The 22,370-nt window shown below is 40.7% G+C and overlaps 1 protein-coding gene across 9 annotated transcripts in view; it reads left to right on the top strand.

Annotated features, from left to right (window-relative positions):
- The first annotated feature begins 4,185 nt into the window (after nt 1-4,185).
- Nucleotides 4,186-22,370, top strand: part of KLHL7 (kelch like family member 7) — a 70,320-nt gene continuing 52,135 nt past the window's right edge. For 3 of the 9 annotated variants that reach the window (XM_005549992.3, XM_045388912.2, XM_005549995.5), the window contains exons 1-2: nt 4,186-4,547; nt 22,058-22,160. In XM_005549992.3, the coding sequence (XP_005550049.2) occupies nt 4,428-4,547; nt 22,058-22,160 (223 nt within the window). In that variant the 5' untranslated portion in view covers nt 4,186-4,427. Of the gene's footprint in view, nt 5,191-16,265; nt 16,397-22,057; nt 22,161-22,370 lie in introns of all 9 variants that reach the window. The other 6 variants (XM_005549993.3, XM_045388913.2, XM_074035358.1 and 3 more) reach the window with 3 other exon arrangements.

Raw genomic sequence — 22,370 nt, 5'->3', positions numbered from 1 at the left:
CACTGCTCCAATGACCAGCTGTTCCCCATTTGTCTTTGTCTCCCCAGGCCTCTCTATTCCTCCAGACACAATATTGAAATTAAGCCAACTAATAACCTTACAATGGCCTCTAAGTGTTCAAGTGAAAGGAAGAGACGCACATCTCTAACTTTAAATAAACAGCTAGAAATGACTATGCTTAGTGAGGAAGGCATGTTGAAAGCCAAGACTGGGAAGCTAGGCTGCTTGGCACCAAACAGCCACGTTATGAATGAAAAGCAAACACACTTGGAGGAAATTTAAAGTGCTACTCCAGTGAACACACAAATGATAATAAAGCAAACCAGCCTTAATGCTGATATGAAGAGTTTTAGTGGTCTAAATAAATCAAATCAGCTACCACATTCCCTTAAGCCAAAACCGAATCCAGAGCAAGATCCTAACACTATTCAGTTCTATGAAAGCTGAAAGAAGTAAGGAAGCTGCCCAAGAAAAGCTAGAAGATAGCAGAGATTAGTTCATGTGGTTTAAGGAAAGAAACTATCTCCAAAACATAAAAGTGTAAGATAAGGCAACAAGTGCTGATGTGGAAACTGTAGCAAGTTATCCAGAAGATCCAGCTAAGATCTTGATGAGGGTGGCTACATCAAACAACAGATTTTCAACGTAGATGAAACAACTTCTACTGGAAGAAGATGCCATCTAAGACTTTCATAGCTAGAGAGGAGAAGTCCATGCCTGTTTTCAAACTTTCAAGGACAGGCTGACCCTTCTTGTTAGCAGTTAATTCAGTTAGTGACTTGAAGTTGAAGCCAGTGCCCATTTACCATTCCAAAAATCCTAGGGTCCTGACAAATTATGCTAAATCTGCTCTGCCTGTGCTCTATAAGTTGAACAAGAATGCCTAGCTGGCAGCACATCTGTTTACAACACGGTTTACTGAATATTTTAAGTCCACTGTTGAGACCTACTGCTCAAAAAAAAAAGTGTCCTTTCAAAATATTACTGGTCATTGACAATGCACATGGTCACCCAAGAGCTATAATGGTGCTGTACAAGGAGATTAATGTTGTTTTCATGACTGCTAACACAACGTCTATTCTACAGCCCATGGATCAAGGAGTTATTTTGATTTTTAGGTATTATTATTTAAAATATGCATTTAATAAGGCTAGAGCTACCACAGACAGTGATTCTTCTGATGTGGGCAAAGCACATTGAAAACCTTCTGGAAAAGATTCACCATTCTAGATGCCATTAAGAACATTTGTGATTGGGAGGAGGTAAAAATATCAACATTCACAGAAATTTGGAAGAAGTTGATTCCAACCCTCATGGATGACTTTGAGAGGTTTGAGATTTCTGTGGAGAAAGTACCTGCAGATGTGGTGGAAATAGAAAAACAACTAGAATTAGAAGAGGAATTTGATGTGACTGAATTGCTGCAATCTCATGATAAAACTTGAATGAGTGAAGAGTTGCTTCTTATGACTGAGCAAAGAAAGTGGTTGTTTGAAAAGGAATCTACTGATGGTGAAGACTCTGTAAATATTGTTGAAATGACAACAAAGGATGTAGAACAGTGCATAAACTTAGTTGATCAAGCAGAGACAGGGTTTGAGAGAACTGACTCCAATTTTGAAAGAAGTTCTACTATGGGTAAAATGCTATCAAACAGCATTGCATGATATGGAGAAATCCTTTGTGAAAGGGAGTCAATCAATGCAGCAAACTTCATTGTTGTCTTATTTTAAGAAATTGCCATAAACACTCCCAACATTCAGAAACTACCATTCTGATCAGTCAGCAACCTGACCCTGATCAGTCAGCAGCTATCAACATTGAGGCAAGACCTTCCACAAGCAAACTGACTGTGAATCTAGTGGGCATGGTGGTATGGGCCTGTAGTCCCAGCTCCTTAGGAGGCTGAAGCAGGAGGACTGCTTGACCTCAGGAGTTTGAGGCTGTAGGATACTATGATCACATCTGTGAATAGCCACTGTACTCAATCCTGGAGAACACAGCAAGACTCCATCTCTTATAAAAGTAAAAATAAAAATAAATTTAAAACTTGCAACTTGCAAAGGCTTAGATGATCATTAGCAATTTTTAGCAACAAAGTACTTTTTAATTGAGATATGTGCATTGCTTTTGCAGATACAGTATTATTGCACACTTAACAGACTACAGTATAGTGTAAACATAACTTGCATATGTTTTGGGAAACCAAAAAATTTGTGTGACTCACTTTACTGCGATATTTACTTTATGTGGTGGTCTGGAACAGAACCTGAAATATCTCTGAGGTATGTGTGTATTATTAACTCAGTAAAGTAATTTTAAGGGTCTTGTGCTGGCACCCCTCTAAGCATTTTTATAATCTTTATGGCAGTTCCATGTGGTAGGTTCTATTTTCACAGATGAGACTGAGGCATAACAGAAGTTAAGCAATTTGTCCAAAGTTGCACAACTAGAAAGTTGAGATGCTTGATTTTGCATCCAGGCAGTCTCATGCTTAACCCCTGTACTGTATAATCTCTGTGGTCTCTTTGAGTTCTGAATCCTATGGCTCTTCCATGAACTTTGATGTTTTATATTCAGCAATATGTAAAAAGACTGTTCTAACACCAAGCACTAAGGATGCTGTTCCTTGTTTCTTTTTTGCTTTATTGCAGAACAGCATTCTTTTTCACCACCTACATTTCTGCCTTTGAATCACGGATCCTTCATCTCTCAAGGCCTTCGAGTTAGAAGACAGATTTCTACTTCTTTTCGATTAAAAAAAATAAAAAAAAAAGTTATTCTGTTTTTCTTCAGTGTCCTGGGTCATTTAATAAACTGAATGAAAAATTTTCTCATTTCTAATTTTATTAACAATAAATTATTCCTATTGCCAGAGTTCACCTTAAATCCCCAAATCAACTAGTTAAAATAGAGGCACATCTGAGAACCTCTAGATTAAAAGAAGAAAGATAAAGTGTACAGAGACATAAATATCTTACTCTTTTGTAAAAATTGAGGCATATATACAGTTTGCTCTTTCATCTGGATTATGTTATGTTGTTTGTCCCCAACAAGAAAAGTATACTGTGGGCCAAGACTGGCGGCTCATTCCTGTAATCCCAGCACTTTGGGAGGCCTAGGTGGGAGGATTGCGTAACGCCAGGAGCTCAAGACAAGCCTGGGCAACATAGTGTGACCTCTTCTCCACCACCACCAACACCAACAACAACAACAAAATTTTAAAATTAAAAATTAGCCCAGAGTTGTGTTGCACGCCTGTAATCCCAGCTACTTGGGAGGCTGAGATGGGAGGATTGCTTGAGCCCAGGAGTTCTGAGGCTTCAAGCCACTGCATTGCACCCCCAGCCTGGGTGACAGGGCAGAGACCCTGCCTCAAAAAAAAAAAAAAAGCCTCAATAGTGTAAATTATTTTACATAAAATAGGTCTCTATACAGTCCTATATAGACTGAGGAGGAAAACCAATGAAATATAAAGTTTTCATAACATTAATGTACAATTTCAAATAATCCTGTATATTACTATACACTAGAAAGAATATGGTTACAAAAAGCATTTCCATGAGGGCTGTGATTGAGTTCCGTGTTACCGTAAAAACACTTAGAGAAGCCTAACTGAAGATTTCTAGAACTGACAACTGATTTCAGTTGTGAACACATAGTAAGCCAGCCTAGTTAGGCAGACACTCACTGCACGCCAAGGAGACAGCAACGTGACTGTGTGCTGTTGCTTTATGAATTCCATGAAAATAAATCTTGTACTCGGTGTAACAAGACTTTAACGTGCAGTAACATCCTTTCATCATTTAATATCTACTGAGCGCCTACCATACACCAGGCTCAGATACTGCACTGAACACCGACCCTGTTCCTATGAAGCCTTACACTGATGGGAGACACCTTTGCATGTTCCACCGCCCTATTATCAAAAAACAAAAAGATAATCACGTAACCGAAACCTGGAAATCTGCCTTGGGCACACAGAAGGGCAGGCGCGACCTCGGACCAGCTCCGAGGCAAAATTCACTCAGCGCGGGACAGCGACAAACCACCAGGCCGCACCTATGCCTGCAGTCACATTGCTCGGAGCGGCGCGCCACTGTGACGTTCGAGGCCCCGCCCCTGACTCCCCTCAAAGGGCCCCCGCCTCCTTGCGCGAAGTGCGCAGGCTCCTCGGCCGGACTCGGGTTCTGCCCGGGGACGCAGGCCAGCTGGCAGCGTCGCTCCCTGAGCGCTCCTGAGGGGGCCGCCCGGCCTTGTCTTTCGGCAGTGGCCGAGCCACCGCCGCCTGTCGCGCGTTCCAGAGCTGGGTGCTGCAGCCGCAGTTCCGATCGCCGTGTTTGGTCGATAGAATCCCCAGTGTACCCAGAGAGTGCGACCCCTCGCCCGGCCCGGCGAGTCCCGGGCGTGAACCGAGCTGAGGGAGGATGGCAGCCTCCGGGGTGGAGAAGAACAGCAAGAAGAAGACAGAGAAGAAACTTGCTGCTCGGGAAGAAGCTAAATTGTTGGCGGGTTTCATGGGCGTCATGAATAACATGCGGAAACAGGTACCGCCTCTGTGGGAGTGACGGACGACGGTGGGAGGTGGTCCGGGGCTCGGGTCCCTGGCTCCCGGCGTCGAACCCCGCGCCCTGTGGATCGCGCCCCTCTTCCTCGGTCCTCGCCCCTTCTTCCATTTTCGCAGGCGAGTCCGCAGTTGGTAGAGGGGCGCGTAAAACAATTCTCGAGCAAAAGTGCTTCTCGCCTGCGGAGGATGTAGCTCCCAAGTCAGACTCCTGGGGGACTCCTCGGGCTGGCTTTCGCCGTCGGGTATCGGTTGTGTAACAGCTCTGCCCTAGTTATCTCTTTGTGAGGCGAGGATTCTTCCACCGGCGAGCCGTTTTAAAGTGTCGTGAGATCTTGTGTGAAGAAACCCATTGGCATAGCCCAAACCGAAGCCCCCAAAGGGAGGAGAGTTGCTGGCCTGAAATCAGCTGCTCTTAAATAAGGATCCCCGCCCCCTCCAGTGTTTCCCCGGTGGAGCTAGTTGAAAACGTCCTCCTGTACGTGTTAATTTAGAGCAGAAGCAGCCATCGATAAATACCATGCCATCTTCTAAGGGCACTGTGCGCCCCTGTTATTAAGAGGAGCTCTTTGTTCTGTCTTTGGTGTGTGGTGCATTCATGAAAGTCTGCAGCACATCGGCGAAAGGTGGGTTATGAAAAGAACGGATTTTAACGCTGGCGAAGGTGAACCAAAGAGGCTTTATTATTATTATTTTTAATTCCATAACATCTATACCGATAAGCATAGAAAGTCACTTTTTCCTTTCTGTAAGCTTTATTTATAGATAATACACATCTAAGGAGATTTGTGGGAATGTTTGGGTTTTGTTGACTGGGATCCTATTTCAAGAGGACAAAGCAGGATGTGAGTTGTGTGTAACTGCAAAACCTAGTTTGCTTTGTCTAGTGGTTCTGGGAATATGGGCAACAGTAGAGGAATTTAAGATTTTTATGAAGATATTAACTTCTGGTTTCTATAAGCAAACGCTGACTGCAGGGATCTTGTCTTTGTTCACCAGCTCCTGCTACAGTGCACTAGTGCAGTCTACGGGAATGCTTTCAAATCTTTCCTGGCCTTTGTGCTGAAGTACTGTGGATGTCTGAATTCGTTAATTCGTGCGACTTACTTCCATGTATCTATTTTCAAATTCATGTTCCTTTCATGTAAACCTTATTGTATCTACAATACCACAGACTTCAAATTGCTGGTGCATTTAGCTATTGCCTGCCTGTAATGGTAGTTGAACATAGTTTACCAGTGCTTAAACTTGTTGAAGACTCATTAGGTTCCCTCCCACTCCCTCAAATATGTTTTCATTCGTGGATCATAGCATGGTAAAGCATTGCCTCAATCCCTAAATAGATAGGGTGCAACTGGGTTGCAGTAGCAAATATTTACTTGAGGAGGAGAGGATTATCTGAGACTGTCCATTTAGCTCTTTGGATTTAAAAATTGACTCACATTTCCTAGCTTTGGAGTATATTAACATCACTTATTTACTGTTACAATAGAAATACAGTTACTGAAAAATCAGGGTTCTGTTACTGAGTAGGAAGGAAAAAATGGTTACTTGGTGAACAACCAGGGATCCCCTCCACAATGATTAACTGACCTTAATCTGCCAGGTTCTCCTTTTGTCAGTGGTTTGGCATGTGATTCAAACAGTTCTCCGATAGCACTTTTATCAACTTCATGGAATCATGCATCTTTTGCAAGATGTGCAGTTTCACTTTGCAATTGATTTACATTATGGTTATATTGTATTGTCCTGTTTAACATCATAACACAGGAAATAATTCACCAAGAATGACTGACAAGGGCAGTTGATGGGAATTGGCAGAAACAGTAGCTGGCCTGAGCCAGAGGAGGAATGTTTGAGCGAGGACCAACTTTATAAGTGCTCTTGTTCTTCAGTAAATATTTTTGTGTTATGACTACTTTTGCATCCCTTTACAATCTCATTGCTTTAAGGATCAGGATAATGAGTGCTTAGATGACAAGGACCCCTCTGTAAACATCCAGAAACATTCCTTCAAAAATTTCAGAACATTGTGAGATTAGCATACTTCAGTTCCAATCCCTGCTGTCTCATTATTTCATTTTGTTATTTTAGATAACATGATTTAGGTCATTCCATCTCTCTATAGCATAGTGGCCAATTCTATACATCGAGGCAAAAGGGGCTTCTGCAGAGCCAGCAGCCTCAGCTTCTTCTAAAGCCTTTGCCTACATTGTTTTTGTCATTTCTAGCCTTTTGTTTCTAAGTAAACTCTCCAGTGAAGTATGGGATACATAAAAGAGGGCACAAATCATAAATGTACAACTCAATTATTACAAAGTGCACATCCCACCAACAAGACTAGAACATGACCAGTACTCCAGCGGTATCCCTTATGCCCTTTTCAGTCACTAACCCCACAGTAGTAACAACTATTCTAACTTCTGTAACCATAGAAGTTAGGGCAGAAGCAGCCATTGATAAATGCCATACCACCTTCTAAGGGCACTGTGCGCACCTGTTATTAAGAGGAGCTCTTTGTTCTGTCTTTGGTGTGTGGTGCATTCATGAAAGTCTGCAGCACATTGGCAAAAGGTGGGGTTTTCCTGTTTTTGAACTTAAATAAATGTAATCATATGGCATAAACTCTTGTGTTTTGATTTCTTAAAGCCAACATTGTTTGTGAGATTATTCTGTGCTTTGTGTAGCACTACTTCATCCTTGTGGTATATAGTATCCCATTGAATGAATATAGCACAATTTATCCATTCTATCATTATGGACATTTGGGTTATTTCTAGTTTGGGACTATTAAGACTAGTATTACTTTGAACATTTTTGTACACTTTGTACATACCTTTTGGTATGCATATGTATATATTAATATTTGTAGGCCGGGCGCGGTGGCTCAAGCCTGTAATCCCAGCACTTTGGGAGGCCGAGACGGGCGGATCACGAGGTCAGGAGATCGAGACCATCCTGGCTAACACGGTGAAACCCCGTCTCTACTAAAAAAAATACAAAAAACTAGCCGGGCGAGGTGGCGGGCGCCTGTAGTCCCAGCTACTCGGGAGGCTGAGGCAGGAGAATGGCGTGAACCCAGGAGGCGGAGCTTGCAGTGAGCTGAGATCCGGCCACTGCACTCCAGCCTGGGCGACAGAGCGAGACTCCGTCTCAAAAAAAAAAAAAAAAAATATTTGTGTTGGGAAATACCAAACAAGAATTTTTGAGTCATAAGCTATATCACCTTCAGCTTTAAAAGATATTGTCACGTATTTTCCAAAGTGATTGTACCATGTTATGCTTCTGCCAGTTGTGTGTGAGAGAGGCTTTTGCTCCGCATCCTTGCCATCACTTGATGTTGTCAGTCTTATCACTTTAGCAATTCTAACTGGGTGGCATCTTATTTAATTGGATTGAGTACTTTTTCATGTATTTCTTTAACTTTTTGCTTAGATTAATGTTATTACCTGATATGTAAAATAGAAGCTTTACAAGGCAGGTCTGGGTCACAATCACTATTGCACATGTACATTGCTGTTGCCATACTCTTCTTTTGTGTTAATGAAGTCCAGGAGTCTCTTAACATTGGAGGAAGATGTTTTAAGACCTTCCTGAGTACCAACATAGTTTGTAGTTTCTCCACATTAAATGAATTAAAGCGTAATTGGAACTTGAAAGCTTATGTTAAATTCCTTATTGAGAGTTATGTGAGAGAACTACAAAGCTGATTTGACAATTAGGTACTGGGCAGTTAACTGGGCTCACCTGCTGGCTAAAATGACTTTGCGTCTGTATTCTTATCTGTCTGACTGTAAATTACTACATGTCATTATCTTTAGGTTCTCTTGTGAATAATCTAAACCTTTAGTGTTAAACCCTTGATAATAATAAGACTTCTTGAGCCCTTATAACTCTGTTCCAGCCACTTTGCAGAATGTTTTACATGCTTTGTCTCATTTAATTCTCTTAACTTTCATTGACAACTCCAGTCATCCAGACCTTTGTATTCTTTTTCCTGTACTTTACTGTTTTCTGTTTTTTTCTGTCTGTCCAGCTTAGAAGCTATTGTCACTCCACTGTCTCTCCAGTGCCCCAGCTTTCTTGACCCTCTGTCCCTTTTTCATGTCCATCTGGCAAACTTCAGTACTGATGACTGATTACCTTCTTCATGCACGGCTCCAAGCACAGCTGGAAAATATCTCATTATTGGGCAACTTCTGCCAAGTAAGTGCTTGGCCACTAATTTCCACTAGACTATCAGTGCCGGTGAGCCATCTTTTTGTTTTACTATTTTCCTCCAATCTGAGTCCTTTCTATAGATCCTCACTTTCAGCAGATCACCCTCTTTTGACATCATAGATAAATAGAAGTCATTAGTCTAGAACTATCTACCTTTTCACTTTCTACCACCAGATCTATAAACCTATTTTGACACTTTCCCTTTTCTCTTCTTATCCTGCTACAATGGAGATGCTGCTTCTTTTTCTAAGGCCAGTACTTCTACCTAGGCTTTGGCTTCCTGGATGCTGGGTTTCTCAGAAGTATTATACTGTTGGTTATTCCATCTTTGTTGAGCATCTTTAACTTTTCTTCTTTGCTGGATTCTTGCTATTGGCACTTAAGCTTGTTTTAACCTCTCCAACTTTTGAACCAACCAACCAGCAAACCCATTCTTCATGGGTTTAATCAACGTACCCCTGTAAATACTTCTCTCCCCCCATTAAAATGAGAAGTTGGGTAAATTCACTACGTTTTCTTAGTCACTATTTATTTATTCCTCTAGTTCAATTTGGCTTGCAAGCTCATTCATTGAAATGAATACTTATTGACAACCCACTGTATGCTAGACATTTTGCAAGATTCTGGGGTTGCAGTGATAAGCAAACCCTGACAGTCCCAATACTCATGTGGTTTATAGTCTAGTAGAAAAGCAAGACATTAATCAAGTAATCACACAAATAAATGTAATATTGCAACAGTGATAGGTATTACACAAGAGAATAACATGGTACAATGAGGGCATATGGGTGGGTAATTTGACCATCAGGAAGTTTTCTCTAAGGAAGTGGTCATTGAGAGCTGAAATAAGAGTAGGTGTTAACTAGGTAAAGAGAAAAGGGAAGAGTGACTCAAGTAGAGGGAACAACATATTCAGAGGCTCTGAGTTGGAGACCTACTTTATTATAGAATGGCAAGTTTGAGACTGATTAAAGGTCAGTGTAATTGGAGCACAGAACATAAGGAGGACAATGGTTCTAGATGAAACTGGTGAAGTAGCTAGGGACCTGCCCATGCATAGCTTCATAACTCAAGTTAGGCGATTTGCCCTTATTCTAAAATCTGTGTGTGCATGTTTGTGTGCATGTGCATGCATGTTTGTAGAGGTGGGGTGTTTTCCTCTTTAAAAAAGATGACGGCCTGGCACAATGGCTCACACCTGTAATCCCAGCACTTTGGGAGGCTGAGGTCAGGAGTTTGAGACCAGCCTGGCAAACATGGTGAAACCCCATCTCTACTAAAACTTCAAAAAATTAGCCACGCATAGTGTCACGTGCCTGTAGTCCAAGCTACTCACAAGACTGAGGCAGGAGAATTGCTTGAACCTGGGAGGCAGAGGTTGCAGTGAGCCAAGATTGCGCCATTGCATTCCAGCCTGGAGACAGAGTGAGACTCTATCAAAAAAAAAAACAAAAAAACAAAAAAAAAACTTACTGCTCTATGGTAAATGAATTAAAGAGTTTTCCGAGTGGTTGTTGGCAGACCAAATAGGAAGCTGTAGTAGTCCAGTGAGACATGATGGTCCTTTGGACTGAGGTGATGACAGTGGCAGCCACAAGCAACATTAATGAAGAAAAGGTGATAGATTAAAAAGATAATAAAATCAACAGGACTTGGTGATGATAACTACCATATGTAGTTGTGATAACTAAATTAGGTAACTAAATTAGGTAACCAAATTAAGATAACTTAAAATACGACCTGATAACAAGTAACATCTCAATAAGTGTTAGCTATTTGTGTTGTGATGCTGGTACTTGATTGGATGTTGAGGGATTCAGCATAAGGTGTCACTTATGATCTCTAGGGTTCTGGAATGCATAACGAAATGGATGATGACACTATTCACTGAGAAAGGAGGTATTGGAAAAGGAGCAAGGCATTGGGGAAAGGATTATAATTTGTGTTTTAGATGTGTTTAGTTTGTGATATCATTGGGACACAAGTATATATGACAGGTTGACAGGTCTAGAAAGTTGTGGGTTAGATGTATACATTTGTGAATTATCTGCACGTAGAAGATAACTTCTTCATTGAAGCTGTGAAGAGTCAAGAGTCCAGAATAAAGGATAGGAAATGGGCCTATGGAGGAGATAACAAAGGAGTCACCAGAAGAATAGGAGAAAAATGGAGAGTTTTGAAAATTGGTAAGAAATTGTTTCTCCTTCCCAGGAGGAGGATCACAGAAAGTCAGAATGGCCAAATGGTCTAAAGCACTGTGTTCAGAGGAGGACTGCAATTTTTGAAGCTGATAAAAGGTCAGAATAAGATTAAAACTAAAAATACTTGTAGGACATAGCAACACAGAGTGGTTTGTTGACTGTAGTAAGACTTATTTTGATGGGGAGACAAATGCGAGTCCGATTAATGTAAGCTGAAGTGAGTAGAATATGAGGAAATTCAGGCAGCTGTTTTGAGAAATTTGGCCTTGAAGGGAGAGGGAGTCAAACGAAGGTTGCTGGGTTTTATTTGTTTAAATGGGAAAGATATAGATGTCTTTAAAAACTAGTGAGAAAAAGAGATGTACAGGTTGAATGTATATGAGACAGAGTGGGTAATTAATAGATAATTCCTGAGATGAGATCCAAAGCAAATGTGGTTAATCTTAGACAGGGGTGGGGGGCAGTTCCTCTTCCATAAAAGTGGGAAGGAGGAAGGGATTGATAGTAGGTGTGTTTGAAATCAGAAAAATGAAGGAGTTTCTATCAAGTGACTTCTCTTTTCTATAAAAAAAAAAAGAAAAGAAAACAAAAGAAAGAAAAAGATCATCTGCTAAAATGAAGAAGGAAGAAGGCAAAGCTGGAGGTTGAGGAAAGTGGTCTTTGCAAAGAATAGAAATGGTATTATGGCTGTCAGTATTTTTGAAGATTCTTTTGAGGTTGTCATGAACTTATGTTGAATATTAAGCTAGCCTTCAAAGCCCTATCTTTTGTTCTTTTTACCTGATGAGGAGGTAAAAATTAGGAGGCTAATATAGGCAGGTCACAGTCTTAACTTTCAATCCTGTGGAAACATTTTTCTATCACTTGGTTGAATCACTTTTCTTTTGGGCCTCCAAATCTCTAAACTAACAGAACCCACTAGTAGAAAGACTAATTGCTGAGATTAGAAGCAAAATATTTGTAAGTGAATCATTAAGTATAATATTGAAGGGAGCCGGGCCAGGCACGGTGGCTCATGCTTGTAATCCCAGCACTTTGGGAGGCTGGGGTGGACAGATCATTTGAGGCCAGGAGCTTGCAACCAGCCTGGCCAACATGGTGAAACCCCCGTCTCTACTAAAAGTACAAAACTTAGCTGGATGACGCATTCCTGTAATCCCAGCTACTCAAGAGGCTGAGGCAGGAGAATCGCTTGAACCCATGAGGCGGAAGTTGCCATGAGCCAAGATCGTGCCATTGCACTCCAGCCTGGGTAACAAGAGCGAAACTCTGTCTCAAAAAAAAAAAAAAAAATATTGAAGGGAGCCTCTTCCACTTTTTGGTTGCCAGGCTGTTAATTCTTGCTACAGAGAGACCATTCTGTCTATATAAATTATATTAGATTAGCTTATTTGAGAATGCTGCTACATAAAAAAGAAGCTCAAAAAGCACGAATGTAAGAAGCTGAAAGGAAATGAGGCATCTTGAGCTCGTATCTGTCTCACTTCCTCACTTTGTCAAACGAGAGAGGAGTAGCTAATCTAATTAAGTTGGAACTGAAGACACTGCTGTTTTATTAATGGTAAAGTTACTCTGTTGAGAGCTACCTTGTTGTATTTAAGGACTCCATCTGCTGAGTAGGACAGATAAGGTATGTGTTATGATGGACTCCATAAGCTGCGTTTGGGCCAAGCCATCTCTTTCATTTTTCCCATGTAGGACATATGACTGTGCAGATTCCAAAATTTAGATTATTGGGATATGTAGGGGCAATTTAAAGGTTGGCTTATCAAGCAAAGCTTCATTTTCCAACTTTGTTTTATGAGAGAAGCACTGCATATGGGAGATTAACAAGTACTTGCCCTTCAGTCAAAAGTGCATCTTGTTATGTCTTATTTGGTTATTGATCCTTCCTTATATAAACAACCTGAGTTGAGAATCTCAGTGGGCTGAATGATAGAATTCAGGCACCAAAGCCCCGCCGCAAACCTCCAGCACAAAGTAGCTGGACCAAGTAGCTATAAGTTATTTTTTCCAAGTTTGCCTTGTCTTTTGGGCTATTTTCTTACTACCTCAGGGAATGCTTTATCTTCAGTGCTTATGTGGCTATTTTCCTCTACCAATAACTGTTCTTTTTTGTATCCTCTGAAGACCAGCTTAAGAGGTTTTTAAAATTTTTACCCAAGAATGCTTTGAAATGGGTGGATAACTATTAACACCAGGCCTTGAGATACTACAGGCTGGCAGTTATTCACTTCTATTTCCCATCTCAAATTTTTCTAAGCCGAGGTGTCATTCATAGCTCTCTAGATGTTCTGTGGTGAACCAAATGACAGCCTAAAGCACTCTGTATAATTCTGTATTAGCAACACAAAATCTCCCAAATCTGACTGTTATGAGCCCTCTCATGATTAAATTCCAACATCTATGTTCTTCCTCTGAATTAAAATGAAAGGCAGTTGAATTCCAAATATGTGCTCACCCTGGTTTCTTATACTGTTCAGTTTAGTCAGCCAGAAAGCATTTGCTTGAGTGTTTGGGTACAGTCAGGGTAGCTTCTTCAGCAGCTGCAATGTGGGCTAGCTTCCATTGGAATGGATTTAGTTAGCTTAGCACCTCCAAAGCTGACTTTCTCCAATTTCGAGGTAGTTGATGCCACACTTTTCCAGTATGTCAGAACGTCCCTAGGATTGATACAAGAAGATCTCTCATCTCTATACCAAACAGCCCAGATGTTGACATGTTATTTATACAATCCTAACCCACATTATTTTTCACAGCCAAAAACAGAGTATAAACTTTGGTTTCTGGGGAACAGAGGGTTTTCAAATAAAACATAACAATCTTGGCTTTTGGCTTGCCAGTCTGAATCAGCTTTCTATAAACTACAGACTCTAGGCTAAACTCAGTTGGGGGGAATCTTCCATGCTTATAGGGGCACTGTTTACCATCTATAGAAGAGATTTCTTCCATATATATTGATGCTTCTGTGGCATAGGACTCATTCTTTTTTTTTTTTTTTGAGATGGAATCTTGCTCTGTAGCCCAGGCTGGAGTGCAGTGGCGTGATCTCAGCTCACTGCAACCTCTGCCTCCTGGATTCAAGCAATTCTCCTGCCTCAGCCCCCCGAGTAGCTGGGACTACAGGTGCACGCCACCACACTGGCTAATTTTTTGTATTTTTAGTAGAGACAGGGTTTCACCATGTTAGCCAGGATGGCCTTGATCTCCTGACCTCGTGATCTGCCCTCCTCAGCCTCCCAAAGTGCTGGGATTACCGGCATGAGCCACCACACATGGCCAGGACTCATTCTTTGTCTTGGACAATTGTTAGAAATTTGCCAGGGTGATAATACTCAGCTATCAGGTATCATAGAGTTTCCCTTCTTTCCCTATTGTCCATCCTGCACATTTAAAGCTTAATTTTGACATCTTTTTTGAACCCTGTGTTCCTGGCAACCTGATACTGAAATGATTGAGTTCTATCTAATGACAAAGCTTCTCTCATTTTTGAGAGAAGAGTGATTCACATTTGTAGCCAGCAGTTCTGCAGACCAGTTTGTGGCCTTGCATTCCTTAAAATTCTGAGCTTCCTGATTGTTCTGCACCTTTGTGTGCCCATTAAGATCCTGTCATGCTGTGAAATTCCTTATATCTATGAATCCTGTCTCTTGGAGGGGTTTGTCCTCCTTTCCTCTCCATTTGTCTCAGCTGGAGAATGGCCTTTAACATTCCTTTAAGACCTGTGGTCCCACAGGGACCAATATGGCCCTTACAGCATGCTCCTAAAAACCTTGCTTTTCCTCAGTATTTGAATTTTCTAGGCCTTGCAAACTCAGCAGCAGTGCAGACATGTTCCTTTCTGTTACCTATTGGTGTCAAAATGGGCTATGTCTCTAGTGTTGCATTTTCCTCTGTGGTACATCTGTTCTTTCAGGCAGCCTCAGCTGACTTGTTAACCTGCTTAAGTTGGATCTTTTCCTTTCTACATCAGGTAGCTGACCCTTTTAGATTAGAATACCTTTCTTTTTCTTTTCCTTATGATTTTGCTGTTTGTTTTGCTTACATACTTATTCCTCTAATGCATTTCCTACAGAGCTTCCCCTAGTGGAAAATAAGAGAGCACATGTGTTCAGAATTAGTTCAGGTACTGCCAGCCTTCACTAATCTCAGAAAGGTAATTCTAATTGTGGGGATGTCCAGCATATAACTTAGAGCCGGACTACTTTTGGGTTATTTGCCTTACTTTAATGTGATCTAGTACTCTCCCTTAGAGTCTTAGTTCCACAAACTTCTCAGTTCCACTATATACCATATGCCATATAGCAAATACCACACCTGTCTTCCCAGCAATATCAACTTGAAAATTACTTAATAATGCAAGAAATACTCTTGCTGATCTTCCTCCTTTTCAAATCTGTCTGAACTTAATTGTAATGGCCTATTATAGTTGTCCTATTCTTTAAGGGAAGTCCTCTAATTTTCTCTTAATATCTTTAGCATTAAGAGGAATCATAAAATTTTCCTAGATCCAGGCTTTTTTTTTTTTTTTTTTTTTTTTTTTTGAGATCAAGTCTCGCTCTGTCACCCAGGCTGGAGTGCAGTGGCATGATCTCAGTTCACTGCAACCTCTGCCTCCCAGGTTCAAGTGATTCTCCTGCCTCAGCCTTCTGAGTAGCTGCTATTACAGATGCGTGCTACCAAGCCTGGCTAATTTTTGTGTTTTTAGTAGAGTCAGGGTTTTGCCATGTTGGCCAGGCTGGTCTTGAACTCCTGACCTCAGGTGATCCACATGCCTTGGCTCCCAAAGTGCTGATCCAGGCCTTTCTGAGAGAACCGTTTTAATCTACTCCTGAATTCTTACTTCTCTTCTTCTATTCCTGTTTGGTCCATAACACTTTCCTTGAATAAATAACAACAAAAATAGCTTTTTTTTTTTTTTTCTTAGTCCCATCTCTTAAAGGGCAATTATGCCAAAGTCTCCTTTCCTTTGCAAAGCTGTTCGGCCTGACCTGGTATATGTTTCCCTTGAGGAAGGCAGTCCCTCTTTTCCTTCTGCTTAGTCTAGGTATCTTCTTTTGTTTTTCCTTCACTATCCCACTTGCCTTATTCTAATATGTGTATTTAAGTTCAGTCCTGTTTTTCATTGCTTTTCTGACAAATGTGATCTCTAGAGAAGTCTTTTTAATGTTTCTTAGCCTTTGCATTTACTATTGCTTTATTGAGGCTTTTCTAGTAACTAATCCAAGAAAATTATTTACCCCATCTAATAAGGGCTTCATTTCCCTTTATATTTTCAGTGACTTAAATCTACCACCCAGCTATAGTTGAATCTACAATCTGCTCAGGGGTTTATACTCAATGCCAATTTGATATCATGCTGGGAGGGACTGATTGCAGAACCTTCTTGACAAGCCACATAAATCTAAAGGTTAGTCATTCCTCAGTCTCCTCCTTGGGATATAACAAAGAATAGAACGTGGGGCAGTTGACTGCATGCCTCTTACTAATGACAGCACGTGTGATTAAAAGCTAATCTTCATACAGTGCTTTAGCGCTTACATGGACCCAGCTGCCTTTTGTAATCCCATGTGGTAAACTTGATAGAGAGCAAAAGGTCATGATACCAACAGATACCTAAAATGTCTGCCTCTTCTGAGGTTAACCTTTCCTAGAACCAAAGGATTCTTCCTGTAAAAGCCCCCAAATCTTGTAAGCACTAAAGCAGCACCAAAGTTTCTTTCTCTATGATGTGTTGAGTATCTATGCATACATATTTGAGGACCCGTCACTACTAGTTCTAACTATAGGACATTGACCTAAGCATTAAATTGGGCTTTCTGTTCTTTCTTTCCTAAACTCAACTTACCTACCCAGTCTGAGGCAGAGCAACTGATGAGCAGGAACAGTCCTCTCTTGCCAGAGGGGCAAGCCTGCCCCAATGATTGATGTCCCACTTTTGGGGCAGACCTAGGAAAGAAGAATGAGCCACAATGCCTGGCTCTGTGTTGTCAGTGACCTCTGCTACACTCTTGTTCATCCTGTATTCACTCTTCCACATGTGATGGATGGAGACTGAAACTTCCTTCTAGTACTTACCTTCCCAGGGGAAGAGGGAGTATATTATGAGTGAGGAATCTAATGGTTCCCTAAATGATTAAGTTATCTCAATATCAATTTTGATTATCTGATCTCTTACCACATTATTTAATAGACTTTTTTTTTTAAGAGCAGTTTTAACTTCATAGAAAATTTGAGCCAGGTGAGGTAGCTTGTACCTGTAATCCCTATACTTTGAGAGGCCAAGGTAGTGAGATCACTTTAATCCCGGAGTTGGAAACCAGCCTGGGCAACACAGTGAGACCTCGTCTCTACAAAAGATAAAAAATTAGCCAGGCATGGTGGCACGTGCCTGTGGTCCCAGCTACTTGGGAGGACAGGGGGTGAGGATCACTTGAGCCCAGGAGTTTGAGGCTGCAGTAAGCCGAGATTGCATCACTGCACTCCAGCTTGGATGATAGAGAAGACCCTGTCACAAAAAAGAAAAAGAAAAATTGAGCAGAAAGTGCAGTATTTACATTTATTCCCTCACCTCCTTCTCTACAGTTACCCTTATCATTAACATGTTGCATTCATGTGGTATGTTTGTTACAATTGATGAGTCAATATTGTTACTTTTTTTTTTTTTTTTTTTGAGACAGAATCTCGCTCTGTTGTCTAGGCTGGAATGTAGTGGCAAGATCTCTGCTCACTGCAACCTCTGCCTCCTGGGTTCAAGTGATTCTCATGCCTCAGCCTCCTGAGTAGCTGGGATTGCAGGCGGGCACCACCATGTCCAGCTAGTTTTTGTATTTTTAGTAGAGACAGGGTTTCGCCATGTTGGCCAGGCTGGTCTCAAACTCCTGGCCTCAAGTGATCCATCCGTCTCGGCCTCCCAAAGTGCTGGGATTACAGGGGTGAGCCACTGTGCCCAACCCCCAATGTTGTTACATATTATTAACATTCATAGTTTACATTAGGGTTCACTCTGTGTTGTACATGTTACAGGTTTTGACAAACGTATAATGACACATATCCACCATTACAAGATCCTACAGAATAGTTTCACTGCCCTAAACATGTCCTGTTCTCCACCTTCCCACTACATTTTTGAAATGGTATCTTTATCATATATCAAATTGCCACTTAATGAAGATCCCTCACATTTTTTTTTTGTTTCTCAATATTTAATTATTTTGTTGCTTCTGTGCCTTGGGATTTTTTTCTCATTTGTGTTTCTTTACGGCTTATTTCTCATACAAGATAGTTAATTGCATTTCCATATTTGTCTTATTTGTGTCTGGCCATTTTACTGACTTTTCTTGTTATTTCTATAAGTGTAAATTGATTTATCTTTATCTTCTTACTAATTTGGCTAAGATTTCCAGAGCAAGGTTGAATAATAGTAATGACAAGGATTTGTATACGTAGTTTGTTTTATTTTATTATTATTTTATTTATTTTATTTTATTTTTGACTGAGTCTCACTCTCTCACCCCGGCTGGAGTGCCATGGCACAATCTCAGCTCATGGAAGCCTTTCGCCCCTGGGCTCAAGCGATCCTCCCACCTCCGCCTCCCAAGTAGCTGGGACCACAAATGCGTGCCACCACACCTGGCTACATTTTTGTATTTTTGGTAGAGATGGGTTTTACCATGTTGCCCAGGCTGACCTTGAACTCCTGAGATCAAGCCATCTGCCCACCTCAGCCTCCCAAAGTGCTTGGGATTACAGGCATGAGTCACCACACCCAGCCCCATATACCTTGTTTCAAGATTGAAATGAGAACATGTCTGATGTTTCCCATTACATGTGATGTCTGCTGTTGATTTTTTATTATTTTATTAGAGACAGGGTCTTGCTCTGTCACCCAGGCTGGAGTGCAGTGGCATGATCATGCTCAGTGCAACCTCAAACTACTGGGCTCAAGTGATCTTCCCATTTCAACCTCCCAAGTAGCTGGGACTACAGGCATGTGCCACCATACCTGGCTAATTTTTTATTTTTAGTAGAGTCAGGGTCTCACTATGTTGCCTAGGCTGGCCTTGAGCTCCTGGCTTCAAGCAATTCTGCCTTAGCCTACCAAAGTGCTGGGATTACAGGTGTAACCCACTGCTCCCAGCCTGAATCTATTACTGTTAACTATAGTCATCCTACAGTGATATAGAATACTAGAACTTTTTCCTCCCATCTAACTGTAATTTTATGTCCTTTAACAAACCTCTCTATCCCTCCTTTCCCCCACCGCCTTCCCTCTACCCTTTCCAGCCTCTAGTGTCTTCTTTTCTGCTTTTTACTTGGATATACACATATGAGTGAGAACATGTAGCATTTAACTTTCTGTTCCTAGTTTATTTCAACTAACATAATGTCTTCCATTTCCATCCACATTGCCGTGAAAGACAGGATTTCATTCTTTGCTATGGCTGAATAGTATTCCATGGTGTATATATACCACATTTTCTTTATCAATTCATCTATCATTGGACACCTAGGTTGAGTCTGTATCTTGGCTGTTGTGCATAGTGCTGCAGTAAACATGGGGGTGCAGATGTCTCTTTGTTATAATATCACTGGAGTACAGTGATGCAATCACAACTCACTGCAACCTCCACCTCCGGGGCTCAAGTGATCCTCTTACCTCAGCACCACCCCCACCCCCAGTCACTGGGACTATAGGCACACACCACTATGCCTGGCTAATTTTTGCATTTTTTTTTTTTTTACAGAGATAGAGTTTCATCATGTTGCCCAGGCTGGTCTCGAATTCCTAGGCTTAAGCAATCCACCTGCCTTGGCCTCCCAAAATGCTAGGATTGCAGGTGTGAGCAACCACACCCAGCTCCCATTTCTTGTTTGTGGATATACCTTTCTTTTGCTTATTGATAACAGGAGGGGCCTTTCACTATAGGTCAGTCCCATCTCTTTTTTATTATTTATTTATTTATTTATTTATTTTTTGAGACAGAGTCTCTCTCTGTCACCCAGGCTGGAGTGCAGTGGCTCGATCTCTGCTCACTGCAAGCTCCACCTCCTGGGTTCACGCCATTCTCCTACCTCAGTCTCCCGAGTAGCTGGGACTACAGGCGCCCACCACCATGCCCGGCTAATTTTTTGCATTTTTAGTAGAGGCGGGATTTCACTGTGTTAGCCAGGATGGTCTCGATCTCCTGACCTTGTGATCCACCCGCCTCAGCCTCCCAAGGTGCTGGGATTACAGGCATGAGCCACCGCGCCCAGCAATCCCATCTCTTATTGGAAATTATCAGTCTATTGTAGTACAGGCAAATAAATATACCATTTGGATACAAAAGACTCTTCCGACTTATTCTCCCCACCCCTCAAACCATTAATATCCAGCTGGCCATTAATCTTAGACTAAAACTCAGTTGCTCTACAATGATCTACATTTCTTCAACCTCCTTCAGTGCCTAGAAAGTCATTCTACTTTTAAACTCTGTTGTTGAGTATGCCTTGGAGATATTTTTGCTGTATTTTGGTTTAACCCTATGTTTCACAGAAGTTCCATCACTAGCCATAGATTTCTCCCTGATGATCTGATGTAATCTGATTTGCTTGATGCTTTATCATCTTTATTCTTCACTCCCCACCCCTTTCTCCCTCTCCTTCTCTCCCTCCCTCGACCTCCAAGGCAAATTGATCACTTGTTTTTTGGTGGTAACCAAATAGTTAACTTGGTTCTGCTACTTGGTATTTTTTGGTGTAGTATGTAGCAAAATCACCTAAGACATCTGCCTCTGTATTCCCTCCCCAAATGAAAAGAAATAAAATTTAAAACTTCAAGACACTATGAGAATAAAAACAGCTTTAGCTATTAACCTGTATATAAGTTTTTAGCAATAGTCAGTAGTAGGCCTTATTTGAAAATCTTCAAATAAGTGGTAAAAGTGAAATTTTGTTCATTTCCTAGCCTGCTATTTGAGGCTTATTTTCTCTCTCATTATAAACATCATTATTATTTATTTTGATTTATCTTCACAAAATAATACAGTAAGAAATAACAGGGATTTATCTATCAGAAACTATATTAACAGTTTTAATAAAATACTTAAAATTTGCAAAATGCAAATCCTCTGAGCTATGAAGCCAATCTTAGATTTGTAAGCGATTTTTTTTTTTACTCTGAATATGTTATTTGTCTCATATTCCCAGTGCCTAGGACAGTGTTTAACACATTGTATGCACCAAGTTTTCTGTAAGCCTAACCTCTATATTTTATCTTTAACTTCGTTAAGAAATTAAGATTGGATTTGGCAAAAAGGACATTTATTTTTCTTGATAATCATTTATAAGTGTTTGAGTAAGCCTTAAATTTTTTTCTTTATTATTCCATTTTCCCCACATTTGAATTAAGTATTTACTCAGAGCTGCCTTCTTTAAGCAGCTTATAGTGATACTATTTTGACCTTGGTCAGAAATCACAATTTAAAACTGGCTGCTATCCAGCTTCTATCAGAAGTACATTTGAGAGAAGTGTTATTTAAGAAAAGATTGCTGAAAGGACATTTAGTTCATCTCCTCTCTGTATTCTGAGCTGTTTCTGTTTCAAGTTAGATCTGTGAATGCTACTTTCTTAGGAAATGCAGTGTGTGTTCTCGATTTCATCAAGGATAAATAATGGAAAACAAATCATATAAAAACTAATTGCTGTGTTTGAAAAACTATCAGGGGCACTGCCATGATGTCATTTAATTTCCCCCAGAAAAGCTTACCATGAGAAATGTCTTAGAATCTGTGTCAGAAAAAAAAAAAAAAAAAGACTTCTCGGAAGGGTTAGTAGACTTGTTTCTGATTATGAGGAACGTTTTCTTTCCTCTTGACTGTTGGACAACTCAGTGCAAAATTTTCATACTACATGGCAGCAACTCTGTAAGTCCTTCCTAAACATGTCTTCAAAGAAATTCTGTGCTGAAAAAAGATTGGCTTTAAATAGAAAAAAGAGATAAAGCATTTGGCAAGCACCTTTTTAATATGTATTGCCAAGCTAGGCTAGTGAGCCTCTTTTTATATTATGTATTTTTTCTTTGATTAGAAAACGTTGTGTGACGTGATCCTCATGGTCCAGGAAAGAAAGATACCTGCTCATCGTGTTGTTCTTGCTGCAGCAAGTCATTTTTTTAACTTAATGTTCACAAGTAAGTATCTTAAAGTAAAACATGCCATTATTTCTTCTATGAGAATGAAGTAAAATCTAAAAGAGAATATGTCATTTTTCTAATTTTTAAAGCAGTTAAGAACTTAAGGCTGCAGAACAGTGAAGAGACTGAAAAAGTAGCCAGCTGATAACCAAAGGAAAAAATGTCCTTTCATTAGACATAAAGGCCTGATGCCTTTATAGATGGAGG

The sequence above is a fragment of the Macaca fascicularis genome, chromosome 3 (genome assembly GCF_037993035.2).
Source record: "Macaca fascicularis isolate 582-1 chromosome 3, T2T-MFA8v1.1".
NCBI lineage: Eukaryota > Metazoa > Chordata > Mammalia > Primates > Cercopithecidae > Macaca > Macaca fascicularis.
This window is presented reverse-complemented; position numbering and strand designations above follow the sequence as displayed.